This window comes from Rhamphochromis sp. 'chilingali' (assembly GCF_963969265.1).
Source record: "Rhamphochromis sp. 'chilingali' genome assembly, chromosome: 18".
Lineage (NCBI taxonomy): Eukaryota > Metazoa > Chordata > Actinopteri > Cichliformes > Cichlidae > Rhamphochromis > Rhamphochromis sp. 'chilingali'.
Window position 1 is genome coordinate 21,495,350 of NC_137945.1, and position 17,648 is coordinate 21,512,997.

A 17,648-nucleotide genomic window follows, 5' to 3' on the forward strand; every position below is an offset into this window, starting at 1 on the left:
CCTCAAGTCAGTGCTAGTGTTGGTACAAACAGATTTTGGCTTTGGTTTATTAATGACTGCTGCGCAGCAGATCTTTCAAATCATCTCAGATGCTGTATTCATATTGAGTTACTGTTTATTCATAGGCTTGCAGCATTTCGCTTTACTGTGCTCAAACACTGCGGGGCAGCCCTGCACCCCCCCACTCCGTTGCAATTCTCTTTTCTTTCTCTCTCTCTCGTAGCCGAGCCTGCTCCCATGGCACTGCTGTAGGAAGTGATTAACTCTTCTTACCGCGTTTTGACAAAAACACACAATTTCAAAGACACACGCTCGCACAAACATACACGTTTACCCACACCCATAACTTGAACACAGTTTGAAAGTGTGTTTGAAAATGCTCTCATTACTTCAAGACTTCAAAGCAAGAAACTCTTTGGCAACACAGCTCAAACCGACTCATTATTGACCCTACACTTCTCTCTTCTTCCCAGACCCACAAACTCCAGTGTGCTTATTTTTGAACTACAAAAAAAAAAGGTATGAATTCACCTCACTTTTACTCACTCTTTCTTTCGCCTGTGTCTTTCTCAGTACTTTGCTTTTGCTCACAAACACTGTGCAGAGACATCCTACTCCACTCTCATATAAACTATATGCTAATCCATGTTTGGATTGGAGGCTAACAGGATTTCTGCTGCACCTAACACCCATGACCTAATATGTCACACAGGGATACTTGCAATAAAGTTACTTATTCTGAGTTCTGCACTCTGGTGATAAAGTCAGTAGGCATCGTCTAACACAACAATTTCCACAGTTACAAAATTAGACTGCTTTGTCAGGAGCCAGGCAATTTATGAAGTAAACAGTGAGGTATGGTGTCTATCGCTCTTTTAGAGTGACTGTAAACAGAATAATACAGGAGCTTGACTAACCAAACCATCTAAAAGTACAGGTTACAGGTTTGAAACTGGTTTGTTGCATTTAATCAAAGTTGATTAAATGCAACATTTTAACTGTATTAGACGACGCTGATCAGTCCAAGATTAGAAGAGTTAAGACGGGATAAAACTGGAGATTATAAATCAGGACAAAGCACAGATGATGCCTTTTTAATATTTTATACTTGCCTTTTAAGATTGTTTCCTCGCCCGTTTAATCAACCACATTAATTAAGTTAAGTCTCCTTATTAAATCTGTGTGAAAAAAACAAAACAAAATGAAACAAACAACTAGAGGAGCCAAGATGGTTGGGGATTAAAAAGAAAAAAAAACTGTAGCAACCTTTGTTGGATCTGAGCGCTGCGTAAAGCTACTGCCCTTCATTTCTGATCATCGGAGTGTTATGCCATCCAGTCGACTGTAATGATATCCAGTGGCAATGATTACAGAAGTGTGAAGCAGATGAGGCTCCAATGGGCCACATGGGGATACTGCTCTGTGTAATACTGAGGGCTGAGAGGATGACGAATGAAGAGAGCGACACAGTTGTCAGGATGAAGCAAGAACACACTGATGCCATGGGGCAGCCTGTCCTGAAGTTACTTGTGCAACAACAAGATGTCTTAAGACCTCAACCCTCGGAAAGGGAGTCCATGACAAAACAATCAAAGAAGCGAGTTGCAGGGTTGCATACTGGGTCATATTCAGCACTGTACAGAAGTCTTGAGCTACACCTTATTTCTTTATATCTTCCTTCCATTAGTACATTTTTTAAAGCGGTTCTGAGCAATAGTTCAATAGGCTGCTTGAAGGTCTGTCAAAGTTTTTCTTTGGATTGGCTTCTTTTTCCACTCACATTCAGTCCAGTTTTTGTACCTGACCTTTCCTAGAGTAATGTGCTTTTTTTTTAATTTACTGAACCACTTAACACTGACCTAAGAATCATTCAAGCATAAACTGAAAATCAATAGCAACAGATTTTTGAAATATTGGTTCAAATCGTCATCATTTTCTACGGAGGAATTAAGGAGAGAGTGAGTGTCTACGGCCGTTTGTAACACATGGTGGAGGGCCTGTCATGGTTTGGGGCTGAATCTCAGACAGCGGTGTTGGAGATCTTATCAAAAGTGATGGAATTATAAACAAACAAAAGGTCAGATTTTGATCTACCATGCAATACCAGCTGGTAAGCATCTGATTAGCAGTGGCTTCATTTTTCAGCATGACAGTGATTCCAAACGGTTCCAGTGAAGGAAAAACATGCAGGATTTAAAAAACAGAAAACAAAACAAAACCACACACACAGTGGAACATTATCATCCTAAGAGCCTGAACCACAAGATTACTGAAGGAATGTGAAGGCCCTTCAGGAGGTCTGGAGAACTATTCTTAAGACAATTTAAAGAAATTACATGAAAGCTGCCTAAGAGAGTTCATGCTGTGTTGAAGAATTAGGGTAGTCATACAAAATTTCAGCTTTAAAGTTCATTAGAACTGTTCAAACTCTGTTGTTACCTTATATGATGTATCCTACAATGTATCTATCGTTGTGGAGGACTATAAATACCTTGGAGTACACATTGACAATAAACTGGACTGGGCTAAAAACATCACAGCACTTTACAGCAAGGGCCAGAGTCGTCTCTATTTTTTGAGGCGACTGAGGTCCTTCAACATCTGCCAGAAAATGCTCTGGCTTTTCTATGATTCTGTTGTGGCCAGTGCGATCCTCTATGCTGTTGTATGCTGGGGGAGCAGGCTGAGGGTCGCAAATGCCAACAGACTCGATAAACTGATCTGTAAGGTCAGTAATGTTGTGGGGATGGAGGTGGTGTCGGAGAGGCGGATGTTGTCCAAGATAAAGACAATGTTGGATAACACCTCCCACCCACTCCATGACATGCTGGTCAGTCACAGGAGCACGTTCAGTGAGAGACTGAGAGTACCGAAAAGCATCACTGAACGATACAGGAAATCATTCCTGCCTGTACAGCTCCTCCATCTAACACACTGTTTACTGCAACAGCTACACCCTTCTTGCACATGCTCTTCCTTTTTCAGCTATTTATTAATAAGTGACTTTTATGTATATATTTGCATGTATATCTTGTGCTATTCTTAGTTAGTGTATTGTCTGTCTTTGTTAATGTTTGTTTATAATGGAGCACTGTAATGAAAAATAATTTCCCCTAGGGATCAATAAAGTATTCTGATTCTGATTCATGTATGTTTGCATATTTCAGGACTTTCACATTCGGTGAGATTTTTAACAGGTTCTAATCCACCGGTAAAATAATTTTTATCATATATATTCATATGTAAAACATATATGTGGTTAATGCGTAAAAACTGAACCCAGGACTGTATAAAATCTAACTCCTACTGATGCAAATGATGTGCAGCACTTTAATAACCCTGCCAACCCCCAAAAAGCCTTTACCATATAAACATAGGTAAGTATTTACGTATGAAATGGAAGAAAACATACATTTGCCTTCAGCAGCTGAAATACATCATCTGCTTCATTCTTTTCTTTTTGCAAAAGATGAAAAAGACGCATTCAAAGCCAAGGACACCTCCGTGGAATGAGTAACTTAAAATTTCTCACAGTGAACTGAAACTCGCTGATTACGCCTCTAAAGCTTTATTGTGCTCAATGGCAGATAACCTTGGTGGCAGATATCCACTCAACAACACTCATTATTGACAAGTGAAAGGAACAGAACATCTGTTATTACTTTTAATCAAGTTTCAAGAGTGTGCTGGACTTTTCCATTTCAAACAAAAAAAGCTAGAGAAGGAGATAGTGGGTTTTAATCGCATTTGTCGCAAACAAAACTCTGTGTCTTCAAGAGTTACACAAACACAACAATAATCAAATTTTCCTTTTTCTTCATTTGAGCTGCAAATTAACTGCTGCACTAACGGCATTAACACCATTCAGTGCGCAAGATGATCTAAATGACATTGATGTTGTGTGTGTTTGTGTGTGAGTGTGTAGCTTCAAAGAACACAAACAAAAACACACTAGACTAGAGTCTAACAGAAAATATCCTTTTGTTCTGTATAAATGCTGTTGCTCAGTTGTGTCGGAGTCCAGCTGAAAATCCTATCATTTTTTGGGACGTATCTACCTGAAAGGGAATTCACACAGACTAACGCACGCAGATATGAACACCCCACAAAAAAGCTGACTAATCATGAGCCAACTTCCTCTGCAAAAACATTTCCCGAGGGATCCACACACTTCAGCACTTGGCTACACAAATACATGCACACGTAAAATCTTTACATTTATAAAGAGACACCTACAGCGTCACACTCCTAAAGACAAACATGCAAAGACCAAGACAAACATTGTTGAATAAATATGGCAACCTTGAGTCTGTTTAGAAGGACAGCTACTTTGCTCAATTACCTACAAAATACCTTTAATCTTATCCATGTGCAAGTCCATTATCTGTAAGTCACATTGGTGCACTGACAGAGTCAAGCTTCTGAATACAACCAGCACACAATTAATATAGTCTCCACTTAGACTGATTATTAAACCAAAGAGAAAAACAAAACAATATGAAGTCACGTAGAATTGATTTCTTAAGTCTCTGGGAGTGTATTAGAGAAACAAACAAACACATTTCAATATATGGTTTTTGGATAACGATCCCGTCATTCATAATTTAAAACTATGAGCAATTTGGACGTACATAACTCACAGCATTAGGACATTAACAGTCCTCGGTGTCAACAAAAAAGTAAATAGCCACAATGACTTTTTGCGTGTCAGTTCGTGGGAATGTTCATTAACATGTTGGCCCAAAACTCCCTGGATAAGTATAAGTATTACCATCCTGGAAAAGACTATTTCCCAAAGCATAACACACACACCACTAGATCTCCTCACTGTAGTGATCAAGAGTTCGGGTTTATTAAAATTTGTTCCCTGTTACGAATAAATCTTTTGCAATTATTAACTAAACAAACAGCTGACTGACAGTGGTCACTTATGGGGAGCATTGGCAATATATGGTTGGATATAGGACCAGGCTAAGCTTAGAACAGGAGAGCGACACTCTATGTCTGCAAGACAAGTGTTCAGGATGAGGGCTGAGATGGTGCAGCTGTGCAAGAAGTTAAATGGCTATTATCGGCAAAACTCTGCTTCTGTCTGAAAAGAATTGAGACAGATCACAAGCTGCAAGCTTAAAGCCTCACATTCCACTAACAGCTTGCACCCAGCCGAAGACCTGAATGATGGGACGTGCCTGACACGTTCCCCTCTAAACCATCCATCAGCGCTAGCCCACCAGCTCTACCTTTCCCACTAAAACAGGTCGTGGGCCTCTCCACAGCTGCCTACCACACAGCAGTCCTCTCCTCCCCTAACACATGCTTGTCTCTTTCCTGGAGAGAAAGAGACATCTTTTCCTGGAGAGAGATGTTAACAGACTCTTCAAGAGACAAACCCCCACAAAGCAGCTGGGCCCGACTCCATGTCTCCATCCAACTTAAAGAGGTCTTTATACCTTACTAGAGACAATTCATGTGTCAACCTGTTTCAAGGCCTGCACAATTGTTCCCCCCCCAAAAAAACAAACAAACAAACCGAACAAACAAACAAAACAAAACAAAAAACAGAGACCACGGGACATGATGACTACCAACCCATTAAAATACAATGTGACCCTACACTTCATTGTTCAGCACCTTCACCCGGTGAATCCACGCCAGGGTCCTGTCCGTGGAGTTCAGCTCAGTTTTTAATTACCATCATCCTGCTCCACTGCATAACAAGCTGTCCCTGCTGAGTGTGCCTGACACCACAGAGCACATGAAGCTGGGAAAACACAGATCATCACAGGTTCCTCCTAAGGTGGCGTTCTTTCCTCTCTACTAGTGATGTGAGCACCAGAATTAATGTGTGGGTGGGAATCTAAACATTACCATTTTGATTAAAAGCAGATGGGTTGAAGGTGACTGAAATATTACAGCACTAATGAGAAAAATAATAAAGATTAATGATGATAATAATAATGATTCTCTTTATTGTTGTCAGGCACAAATTAGCAGAATAAGTTGTCACTGTGCCAATTCTGGGGTCCATTTGTATTTATTTAAAGCATGCCTGCTTAATGCTACAAAATTGTTTCACATAACTCACATGTAACTGACTAAATTGAAAATAACTAGTTTCCTTGTTTGGCTAGCTGGGAGATGATTAATGGGATGCAGGTAATGCATCACTACCCTCTGCTCTACACAGCTGCACCTTTACAACTGCAGGGTCACCAGTCTGCTCCTGAATGCTAAAGCTCGTGAAGTTTGAAGATGACCTGGTGTAGAGCTCAGTGCTCATCATGGACATAGTTGCAGATTTCAAGAACTTCCCAACTGTCCCCATCATTCTGCATGAATCCACAGTTGTCCCCCAGCTTCCTGGGACCATCGCCACCCAGGGATTTATGAAGAGCTAAAGATCAGCTCCCTGTCACGCTCTCAGATTTAATTCATGCAACAACAGAAGAAGTTTAACCTGCTGGAAAAAAATGTCTACAGAATAAGTCCAAGACCATTTTTCACCTCCTTTGGCACCACAACATTGCCAATACCAAGGACAAAGGCAGACTCCAGTGCATCGTTCTGCTTAGAAGGTAATTAGGTGGAATCTGTCATCGCTTCGGGACCTGCACACTTTCAGGACCGCAAGGCAGATGGGAAAGATCAGGGCTGATCCACCCCACCATGGATGCAAATGTTTCTCCTCTGCCTAAATAACTTTTTTCTTTCTGCACCTGGTCCCCCTCCTCTCTCATACACACCTGCACACCTATAATAACACACATTTCTTCTAGACTTAAATCCTTCCACTCTGCACGGTTTCTTACACTTAACACTGTGAACATTTGCACATTTCATTTTTTTGTGCATCCTATTGCATCCACTGCAATATTTTAAATAAATATTAACAGTATGCTTGAACAATGTCAAATCAGCTAACTCCACAAATACATTATTTTGTCTGTACTTGCTGTACTTCTATGATAACAGGATATAAGGTTATCTAAAGTATACTTTACTTTTCTGTAAATCATGAACACACCACAAAAGCACCTGTACTTATTCTCAATGACACCTACCTTCTTGTAGAGAGAGCGCAGGTCTCTGTACTGCCACATACTGCTGAGGACTTGAGAAGCTGCCTTTACCACCTTTGCTGAGTGTCTGCATAGAGACAGAGAGAGAAGGATTATTTCAAATTGACTTCACATCATAGTCATGCTGTCCCTTATTTTTTACCAGCTGCACAAAAAGTGTGCAGGCCAGGAGCACTTGTGAAAGCTTTAAGAATAAGAACGCCATTGCTCTTTTCAACAGAGAAAAAGTTTCATTGCACGCAAACAGTTTTCAGATGAGTTTGAAATGACCCACTCTACCATGCTAATGGTCCCACCTCTGCCACTCAGATGACAAATGACTCTAGTCAGAGTCAGTTCATAAGGCCTGCCCTCCTAATGGCTCCAGCGGGAAGCAGAAGGATGTTCATTTTCAATTTGCCCAAAACAAAAATCGTTGTCAAAACAAGCTTCACTCTGAGTTTTACAATTTCACACTAAAAAGAGCAAGAAGAGTTTGGACGACTGAACAATGTAGTAATGGTATCACCAGTAAACCACTGCATTAGCATTAGTTACACATGACTACAGTGATTCCCAGGAAACAGCTTGCAGAACCTTTGTTTTTTTTACAGCAAAGAGTCTTCAGCGAACGCTGGGAGTACTGGTATTTAAACAGCATCGTAAAATGATTTTGATCATTACTAGATTATGATTACACAGCCGACATTTTGACATGTAAGAGCAGGAAAAGCACAGGTTTATTAAAAGTCGCTGCAAGATGCAACATGCAAATCTTCAGAAAATGAAAATGAAATTTGGGGACTGCAAAAATCATGTTGCTATTTGTTTGACATGTTGGTTTTAACCCAGCATTTATCGACGTTTTTGGAATAGTTGGGAGTTGTTTCTGTTTATAAACAGCCATTAAGTGCTTCTTACAGTTGTAGTGTAAGGGGTATTTTCCCAATCCAGTGTGTAATTGTATGATTGGTACTGCTGATAATTAACATTTATTCTCAGCTTACCTTCCCCAGGAAAATAAAGATATGTTGGCTATTAGCAGATAACTACACTCACCATGAAATTTGCATTTGTGGAGGTTTCTTTCAGTACCTCATCCCTCTTGGGAATGGTGCCCTTGAGCACAGTTCCCTAAACAGGCCAAGTCCCTTACCATAACAATAAATCATCCTTTGACCTCCGTCTGATAACGTTCTGGTGTCATAGCAACTCCTGACCTACTGGTTGCCATAGCAGCTACGCAGAACACCCTGCCCAGTCTCCCATGGAAATATATATTGGCTGCATCTTGCTTGTTGTTCTCCAGCTGTCTTTTTTGCAGATGAAGGGTGATAGGGAAGGCGGACGCAGTTATGTATGAATGATGGATGTGTAGCTACATTAAGGCGCTGGTTGTTAATGACAACCTAAATTGAATCATGACTGAATGATGTTGTGACAGGTAACAATAAAATACTGAGACCTTCTTGGATTTAAGCTACTTGTTATTAAGATCTAGTTGTGTTAACCTGAGGAAAAAAATGAATGCAGAGCAATCTAAATCTTTTACTTTTGCATGTTTTGATGACAGTATTCAAATTTTAGATATTAATATTAACATTAGAACAAATCAAACAATGTACCATGTTATAGAAAAAAATATTTACAGTATTGTTTTCTTCCATGTGATAAACCATTTCAAGAAAACTACTGTAATGCATTTTAAATCAAGCATCTACCAAAGGATGAAGTATTAATGGTAGTATTTGTCATATACTGTTTTCTTTGAACAGTCTACCTTGCATAATTCAGTTAGTTTTCACTTTTTGGTTATTCTCCTTTCTTGTGATTGAAGAAAAACTGTGTTTTGCCAGTGTCTAAATCCCGAGATGTCTAAAGCACAGCATCATCTTCTGCCAAAGGTTCGAAAGATTCACTTCTGTGGTGGAAGAAGCAGAGGCAGAAGAGTCTTTAACCTCCTGAGATCCTTAGTTTTGATATGGGGACATTACATTTGGGCTTTTCTGCAATTCACATGTCATTCTGCTCAATACAGTCTAATATACTTATGTTACAGCAAGTTTACTGCTATTATAGTTTGTTTCATTTTGTGAAACTCCTGTATCGTTTTATGATGTTTGTATTGTTAACACTAGGAAGGCCCAGAGCCCAGCCATTTGGCTTTTCTACCTATAAAACCCGGAGAGTTGCCAAATGGCTTTTAGCTAGGCTTTAGCTTCAGCCAAGTGGAAGCTAAATTGGCTAGTCATTCATATGTAAATTGGGTTGTTACCTGGGAATTCTGGAGGGAGGGGAGTGGGGGTGTGTGATTGAGGGGGTGGGGGAGCTGCTAAAAGCTGTGCACAGTCACCAACTTGGAGTGTTTCAGTTTGATGCATTCTCAATCATCCAGGGAAATAAATCTCCAAAAGTCACCAACTTGGAGTGTTTCAGTTTGCCATCTTAGGGAGAAATCAACACACATGGGTGTATGTCCTTTGTTGCTGAGATTTATTGATAAAAACAGTACAAAAAACCAACCATTTGTACACATTTTTACAAATAATAATAAAAAGTGAGTGAGTACATTCCAACATTTTCAGCAATCACTCACAATCCTGGCACTGCCATGGTATCTGTAGTCTGCATTTACCACACGTGTATCTGTTGCAGTGAACACATTGCACAGTGGCATGATTGTTCTTGCAATTGTGTTTGACCTGACACATGGCTCTTTTTCCAGGGCTCGGTGTGGAGGGTTGTGTCCGAAGCAACTGTTCTTTTCTTGCCTTCTTCGCAGCTACATGAGAGTGAGCCAACTCTCTTGCAAGCTCCACCAGGAAGTCCACCCGTCTTTCCTTCGTCCCGGTGCATGCTTGATACAGCACATGTGCATTCAGTGCTGCCATGTCAATCATGTTATAAAACACGGCAACTGGCCAGCGCCGTGTTCCTTTGCGGACAGTGTACTCCCGAACCATCTGGTCCATCACATCCACGCCACACTTTGTTTTGTTGTAAAGGGTGACCGTGTTTGGCTTCCTTTTGGTAGTGTTATCAGTCTGAACCACGCTGTGCATGCTGCTAAGAATATAGACTGTCTTCTTCCGTTTGGCCGCATACGCCGTCAACGTGGCAGCAGAGGTTGAAAACACCTAAGAAATAAGATAAATTGTTATTTCCATAGCCCTTTTACACACAATGAAACACATAAACATAGAACCACAAAAGACCTGCAACATACCTGAGTGGTGAATTCACTGCGATCTGTCTGTCTAGTGGATTGAGGAATTTCCCTGCGAATCTTGTTGACTGTGCTGAGGATGGTGGTTTTCCGTCCAAGAAGTTTTTGCGCAAGTGAAAGCGATGTGAAGAAATTGTCCGTGGTAACATTTCTGCCCTTGTCTAGGAATGGTTCCATCCGCCTCATTACTACATTTTCAGAAAGTCTCTCCCCAGTGGGACGATTGGGGTCCTTGCCAAGATATGGGAAGACATTGCAAATGTACTTGGATTTTAGGTCACAGGCCACCCAAAACTTGATCCCAAACTTGTCCGGTTTACTTGCAATATACTGCAGGAAACTGCACCGAGTCTTTGATGGGAAAAGGGTGTGATCACATTGATGCCACAATGGACGATGCCACAATGGACGACTGATCAAGCCCTGTCATCCTTTACAACAAAACAGGGTGTGATCACAGGGCTTGGCTTCCTTTTGGTAGTGGACAATTGATCAGGAAGCCAAGCCAAGGTAAATGCAGACTACAGATACCATGGCAGTGCCAGGATTGTGAGTGATTGCTGAAAATGTTGGAATGTACTCACTCACTTTTTATTATTATTTGTAAAAATGTCCTCCCTAAGACGGCAAACTGAAACACTCCAAGTTGGTGACTGTGCACAGCTTTTAGCAGCTCCCCCACGCCCTCAATCACACACCCCCACTCCCCTCCCTCCAGAATTCCCAGGTAACAACCTAATATACATATGAATGACTAGCCAATTTAGCTTCCACTTGGCTGAAGCTAAAGCTTAGCTAAAAGCCTACCAGCCATTTGGCTGGTGGCGGGTTTTAAAGGTAGAAAGGTAGAAGCCTGGTCCTCCTAGTGGAAAGAAAATGTTAGTTAGCCTGTACAGGGGCATGGCTGTGACTGGTGTGGCATCGCTACAGCCTCGAGGCCACGTCCTATATGGGGAGCAAAGATGGGCAGTAACGCGTTACTTGTAAACATGTAACTGATTACTTTTTTCAAGTAATGAGTAAAGTAAGGGATTACTATTGCAAAAACTGTAATTAGATTACCGTTACTTTCCCGTAAGCATGCTGTGTTACTGAAATCGAGATTTTTTTGCTAGAATGTCTCATGACAGTGACGTAAGCGAGTATGACGTTCGTGACAACAGCTGTGTGCAGATCAACAATGGATAATATATCGAGTGCAGGAGAGAGTATGAGCGTGCAGCGTTTAAAGCGTGGAAGTACTGACCTTATTTTGAGTTTGATTCCATAAAAAGTGACAAAAACATTAGTGTCCGTTGTGCGTGGGAAGAAAACTTCTTTTTACAGCGAAACCGCCCCCTCCCCTAAACTTCCAAGCAAGCACCGAGTGCGCTACGACGTAATGGGAAATTCACAGAGAAACTCGCGGTGTGCCCTTGTGCGGCACACCTGCACCAGGGCACACCTCCGCCTACCCCACTCCTGCTTTACAGGTAAAAATAGAGCAACAGGACCGCTAGTCTTTGACTTTATTTATTTTCTGCTGTGTTTTACTTGCATCTATTTGAACGAGTGAGTGTAAACACAAAAAAATATTTTCTTTTATGTGCTGGAATGTGCAGAAAATAGGTTTAAATGTTAAACAAATTTCTTCCAGTCAGAGAATGTTGCATATAATTAAATTTTTTGCTTGATGCATAAAGTCTGTGAAGGTTCTCAGTCATCCAGGTCATTGCAGTCAGAGGAGCTGGCAAAGAAAAGCGACTGGACTTGTTTAAGTTGCTTGAAGACGTTTCACCTCTCATCCGAGAAGCTTCTTCAGTTCTAAGGTCAAAATGCAGAGAGTCCCAGATATAAACCCAGTGGGAGTATCCCCCCAAAGAGGGACAAAGGACCCCCTGATGATCCTCTACCTAATCACATGAGCCAAGGTGTGAAAATGGGTGTGGGTCCCAATCAGCCAGGGTTTCGGGTGAGCTCATTGTGAAACCTGGCCCCACCTTATCATGCGATTTCCTGAGGTCAGATGGCCCAGGATGTGAGTGGGTGTTAAGGCGTCTGGGAAGGGTTCTCAAAACTGGATTATAGATGGCAGACAGTTGGTGTCGTAAACCACCGCCTCTGTTCAAAGATGGTCGCTCACAGTGGACATAAATGGCTTCTTTCACTCCTCTTTCAAACCATCTGTACACTCTGTCCAAAATGTGAACATTGGCATCCTGGAAAGAGTGTCCTTTATCCTTAAGATGCAGATGGACTGCTGAGTCTTGTCCTGTGGAGGTGGCTCTTCTATGTTGTGCCATACGCTTGTGAAGTGGCTGCTTGGTCTCTCCAATGTAGAGGTCTGGGCATTCCTCGCTGCACTACACAGCATACACCACATTGTTAAGTCTGTGTTTTGGCGTTTTGTCTTTGGGATGAACAAGTTTTTGTCTGAGTGTGTTGCTGGGTCTGAAATACACTGGGATGTCGTGCTTGGAGAAAACTCTCCTGAGTTTCTCTGATACACCGGCTACATAGGGGATAACAATGTTGTTGCGTCTGTCTTTCTTATCCTCCCTCACTGGTGTCTGGTCTTCTTTTCTGTGCCTCTTTGCTGACTTTATGAACGCCCAATTAGGATAACCGCATGTTTTGAGTGCTTCCTTTACATGTGTGTGTTCCTTCTTTTTCCCTTCAGGCTTAGAGGGAACATGTTCTACCCGGTGGTGTAGGGTCCTAATTACTCCAAGTTTGTGTTCCAGAGAGTGATGGGAGTCAAAGAGGAGGTACTGGTCCGTGTGTGTGGGCTTCCGGTAAACTTCGATGTTGAGGTTGCCATTCTCTTCAATGTGCACAGCGCAGTCCAGGAAAGGCAAGCAGTTATCCTTTGTGTCTTCACTGTGAGCGACCATCTTTGAACAGAGGCGGTGGTTTACGACACCAACTGTCTGCCATCTATAATCCAGTTTTGAGATCCCTCCCCAGACGCCTTAACGCCCACTCACATCCTGGGCCATCTGACCTCAGGAATTTGCATGATAAGGTGGGGCCAGGTTTCACAATGAGCTCACCCGAAACCCTGGCTGATTGGGACCCACACCCATTTTCACACCTTGGCTCATGTGATTAGGTAGAGGATCATCAGGGGGTCCTTTTGTCCCTCTGTGGGGGGAAACTCCCACTAGGTTATATCTGGGACTCTTCACCATTTGACCTTAGAACTGAAGAAGCTTCTCGGATGAGAGGTGAAACGTCTTCAAGCAACTTCAAGAAGTCCAGACGCTTTTCTTTGCAAGCTCCTTTGATGCATAAAGTTAAAAGATTAAAACTTACTGATTACGTTACTGATTACTTTTTTCAAGTAACTTTACCAACACTGGTGTGGAGCCAAGATGGCCACCATCTGCAGAGAATCATTTGTTTCCTTTGTCATTCAAGTGGCTACATCTGTGTCTAGAAGAAGAGGAGTAAGAAGGGGTGAGCTGCCATTTGTTTTTTCCTGCTTTGCTAAACTAGAGAGGTAAGCCCATTGTTTTTCATTTGTTACTTTCAGGCAGGTCATCTGAGTTTGTGTTGATGCTTAGTTCTGTTTGTTTGTTGTTTTGGCCTTAGTTCATCCTGAGGATTTTATACTCCTGAACTTTTGAATTTGTTGAATAAAAAATACAGCATTGTTTTTTTTTTCATAGAGAAGTTGTTCCCCCAGGGTGCTTGCGTCTCAGGGAAATGGATGCCTTTTTCATGTCATGTCCAGGCCTCTTACACGGGACTTCAGTACATTAAAGAATGCTGTAAACTAAAACTATCCCCCCGATGTCAGGACATCATTTCCATTCAAGTATTTATCATTTTAGTTTATTTATTTATTATTGTTATATGTATTCTGTTCAGAAATCTTTGCTATTTATCAGGTTCAACTAATCCCAAACAGCTAAGAGAAATTTAAACAGGTGCTCAGGTTTTAGATTAAGGACGTTTTTATAAAGACATTTTATACAATAAGTCCCATATTGTCCTTTAGATAATAGTGTATCTAAAGTGCTGTAGAAGATGTGGTATTTTAGCATTTCATGATGCAGATCTTATAGTGTAAAATAAACCGGTGTTTACTGCTAAGCGGTTTTTGGTAGAAGTAAATTTTCATTTTTAAAATTTAGTAGTTACTCACTTGTCTCCTTTGCTGCGGGCAATGCCAATGAGTTTTTCGATGCCACCGGCATCACGTAGAGCTTTTGCGTTTTCCATGTTTTTGGTGATGACTTCATGCAGTGCGCAACAGATGGCAGTCACTGTGTCATCTGACATGGCCTTGCTGGGAGGGCCTGTGGTTCCAGAGGTCCCACTGCTGGTTGCATTATTGTTGCTGCTGCTGCTGCCTGGTAACCGATGGATCAAATCTCTCATTGCATATTTACCTGGAGAAAATGAAAGAAAGGAACAGGAATCCTTATTAACTTTTAATCTTCACACAGTTTTGTTCGAAGCAAGTCTGAGTGACAGTCACTGGATTTTGTGGACAACATTTTTTTTAAGTTAATATCACATGCAACTACTTAATAGATAAAAAAAAAAAAACTCCATAAAACATCAGCTTGAGAGGGCACATTGCAAATCCTCTGATGCATACACTAATTTCAGGACTGCTGAAATTCCAATAAAAGGGGCGACTTTTGGTATTTTGGGGAAAAGGCTGGCATATTAAAAAACTGACATTCAAAGAACTGGTGAGATCGAAGCTACAGAAAGAGGGTGTAATTAAGAAGTACAGGAGATGTCAGATAGGAAGCACATGAATTATGAGAAAGTGAAACAGATGGGGATGAAAGTATTTAAAATCTAGGCTGCCAACAATACTTGTAATTTAAGCTCACCCACAGAGGAAGTCAGTAACGTTCTTGTGCAAGTTAGCTCAAAGAGACTTGAGAAGTGATATAGCTACTTTCAGCTGCTTCCTTATTCACAAGGGGTTGCACAGCACGTATCTGCCCATGTTTGATTTGGCAGAGTCTTTACACTGGATGCCTTACTTAACACAACCCCAAAGAGATTTGTGTCTCCTACTGGAATCAAACCTTGGATCTTTTATACAACGGAGACACTCGAGAGGTGAATGAATGAAATCGTTTAAATGAGAAATGTTCGATGACGTGCATTCGAATGTCGATAATAATTCCTGAATCTTCCATTCAGAAAGTCACCGCGGAGCGAAATATTAACATGACTGTGGACAATATCACAGCCAATATCAGAGATCCAAAGTTATCAGAGCAAATAAGTGATGAGGACGAGAAGCTGAGGGATTGAACAGATGAGGAGTGATTGTGCTGACTAAGGTGGTGGTGGGCATGAATCAAACATGAGCAGTAGTCAAAAAGTAGGAAACGCACTGACCATCACAAAACCCATCAGTAACGCCTGAGTCAGGCTGAACCCCTGAGACATACCCCACAGGTCATGTTTCATGTAAAGAACAATCAAAGTGGACACAGGGGTGAATACTGAATAATGAACAAGATGAAATGTGGTTAATTTTTAACAAAGTCAACCATCAGAAAGACGAGGATTAGCCTTTGGCTCCACAGCACTCACAAAGAGGTGCACTTCAATCAAGTGACCATCTTCACACGGATGACTCAGTGCGTACCTCCTATATGACGTGTTTTGCTGGAAGCGACAATGCGCACCACTTTCTTTGTATACAAGGTTCGATAATGAACGGCTCCCCGACGTGACTCATGCATCCCTTTAAAATTCATAAAAGTGCATGTCTCCCACTGGTGCTGGATCAGATGAAAACAGTAAGTGCTACTGTTAGTGCGTAACTCAACTGTTGAATCATCTTCAAGTGCGCCATTACATCCTCTCTGGCAGCAGAGGAAACTCAGGCCAAAATACTCAATTTGCAATAAAGTGCTTTTGGATTTGACCAAGTGGTTTTTGTTTTGGGAAAAAAAGCTTCTAAACAACTCATTTTAAGTAAAGCTACAGTATAAAGCTACTAAATACTCAGTACTTTGTATCAGAGGTCCAGTGTTTTGCAGATCTGTGGTTCTGTTTTGAATTTATTAAATTTCACTGTAAAAAAGATGAAAAATTATAACAGCAAAGAGATTGGTTTCTTCAGTTGTGGAATTAAGTTAGAGCAAAGTCTGAACCTAACATCTTTTTCTCATCTCCCGTCTTTTCTTTATTTGCTATTTATCAAACATTCTTCCACATTACACTGAATGATTTCCCCAGACCAATGCATCACAGTGATATCCACGCAGGCCCTACAGCCTCACGGTAAATCCCTCACTCATATTATGTCTAACAAGGCGTCGAGATCTGGGAAGGATTGAAACACCAAAGCAACACGGACAAAAGAGAGATCCTAGAATAACGTAGCACAGGATATTGTAAGGGAGCAGTCACGTGCAAAAAGAGTAATGATGATTTTACACAACAAGCATTTCCGTCACACACTTCTGATTTCACAAAGGCAGCGAATGACGATGCTTAAAATACACACAGAGCTGGGTGGGTGGGGCTCAGGTGGTAGAGTTGGTTCTCTGCAGTCAGGACGTTGGTGGATTGAACCCCGGCTTCTTCTGTCCATGTATCAAAGTATCCTTGAGCAAGGCACTGAACCCTGAGACGCATCGACTGAATTGTGAGTGTGTGTCAGCTAAAAGTACTTTAGTGTGGATAAAAGTGAGTAGAAAGGCATTATATAAGCACCTGTTTATTTAATATTCTCACTCTCTTTCTCTTACACACACACACACACACACACACACGCACACACAAACACACACACACACACACAGATCCATCTGTACGCATAGAGTTGAGAGTTAATTGGCCAAGTGTTATCACAGGCCGGCAGGCTGAACCGAGGTTAAGTGGTCACTGTCTTTTGGCTGTGGAGACACAGTTAAGCTACATTCCAAGATGAAGACTCATTATTTGACTGACTTGAATCACTCAGACTAATTCTTGACTGATTTGCTTGCTGATGATTGATTAATTTGCTGGCGAATTGCTTTATTTAATGATCTGACTAAATTCTGAGTGAGTGACTCAATTATTTACCGCCTGACTGCATGACTTATTTACTCACTGTCTGACAGACAGATAATTTACTCCTTGAGTGACTGACTGTATGATAAAGTTAGTGACTAATTTATCAAGTGACTGACTGCAGGTAATAACAGTAATGACAAAATGAGAGCATATCTGAGTCTATTAATCTAAATATCTTCTGCCTATAGACAGAAGTGCTGATAAGATGCCATCAGCATGTGCCTAAATATGCTTGCATATTCTGAGCGTGCACCTGCTTGTGTGCATGTTTGCATACACAGGTGTGTTCTTCTTAGTCTCACCAAAACTGCATTCATGACCACGTGTGAGTGAGCAGA

At 41.3% G+C, this 17,648-nt stretch overlaps 2 protein-coding genes across 2 annotated transcripts in view; both read right to left on the reverse strand.

Moving 5' to 3' along the window:
- ctnnd2a (catenin (cadherin-associated protein), delta 2a) overlaps positions 1–17,648 on the reverse strand; it is a 273,917-nt gene that overhangs the window by 13,033 nt on the left and 243,236 nt on the right. Inside the window, exons 20-21 of the mRNA XM_080865626.1 lie at positions 14,414–14,660; positions 7,062–7,146 (exon numbers count right to left, since the gene is read on the reverse strand). Of these exons, the coding sequence (XP_080721752.1) occupies positions 7,062–7,146; positions 14,414–14,660 (332 nt within the window). The remainder of the gene's footprint in view (positions 1–7,061; positions 7,147–14,413; positions 14,661–17,648) is intronic.
- LOC308386233 (uncharacterized protein) lies at positions 9,389–11,007 on the reverse strand. Its single transcript, XM_080865627.1, has 2 exons — positions 10,285–11,007; positions 9,389–10,195 (listed from the first exon to the last, which is right to left on the reverse strand). Exons 1-2 carry the CDS (start codon positions 10,468–10,470, stop codon positions 9,647–9,649), a joined length of 735 nt encoding a protein of 244 aa, XP_080721753.1. The 5' UTR covers positions 10,471–11,007; the 3' UTR covers positions 9,389–9,646.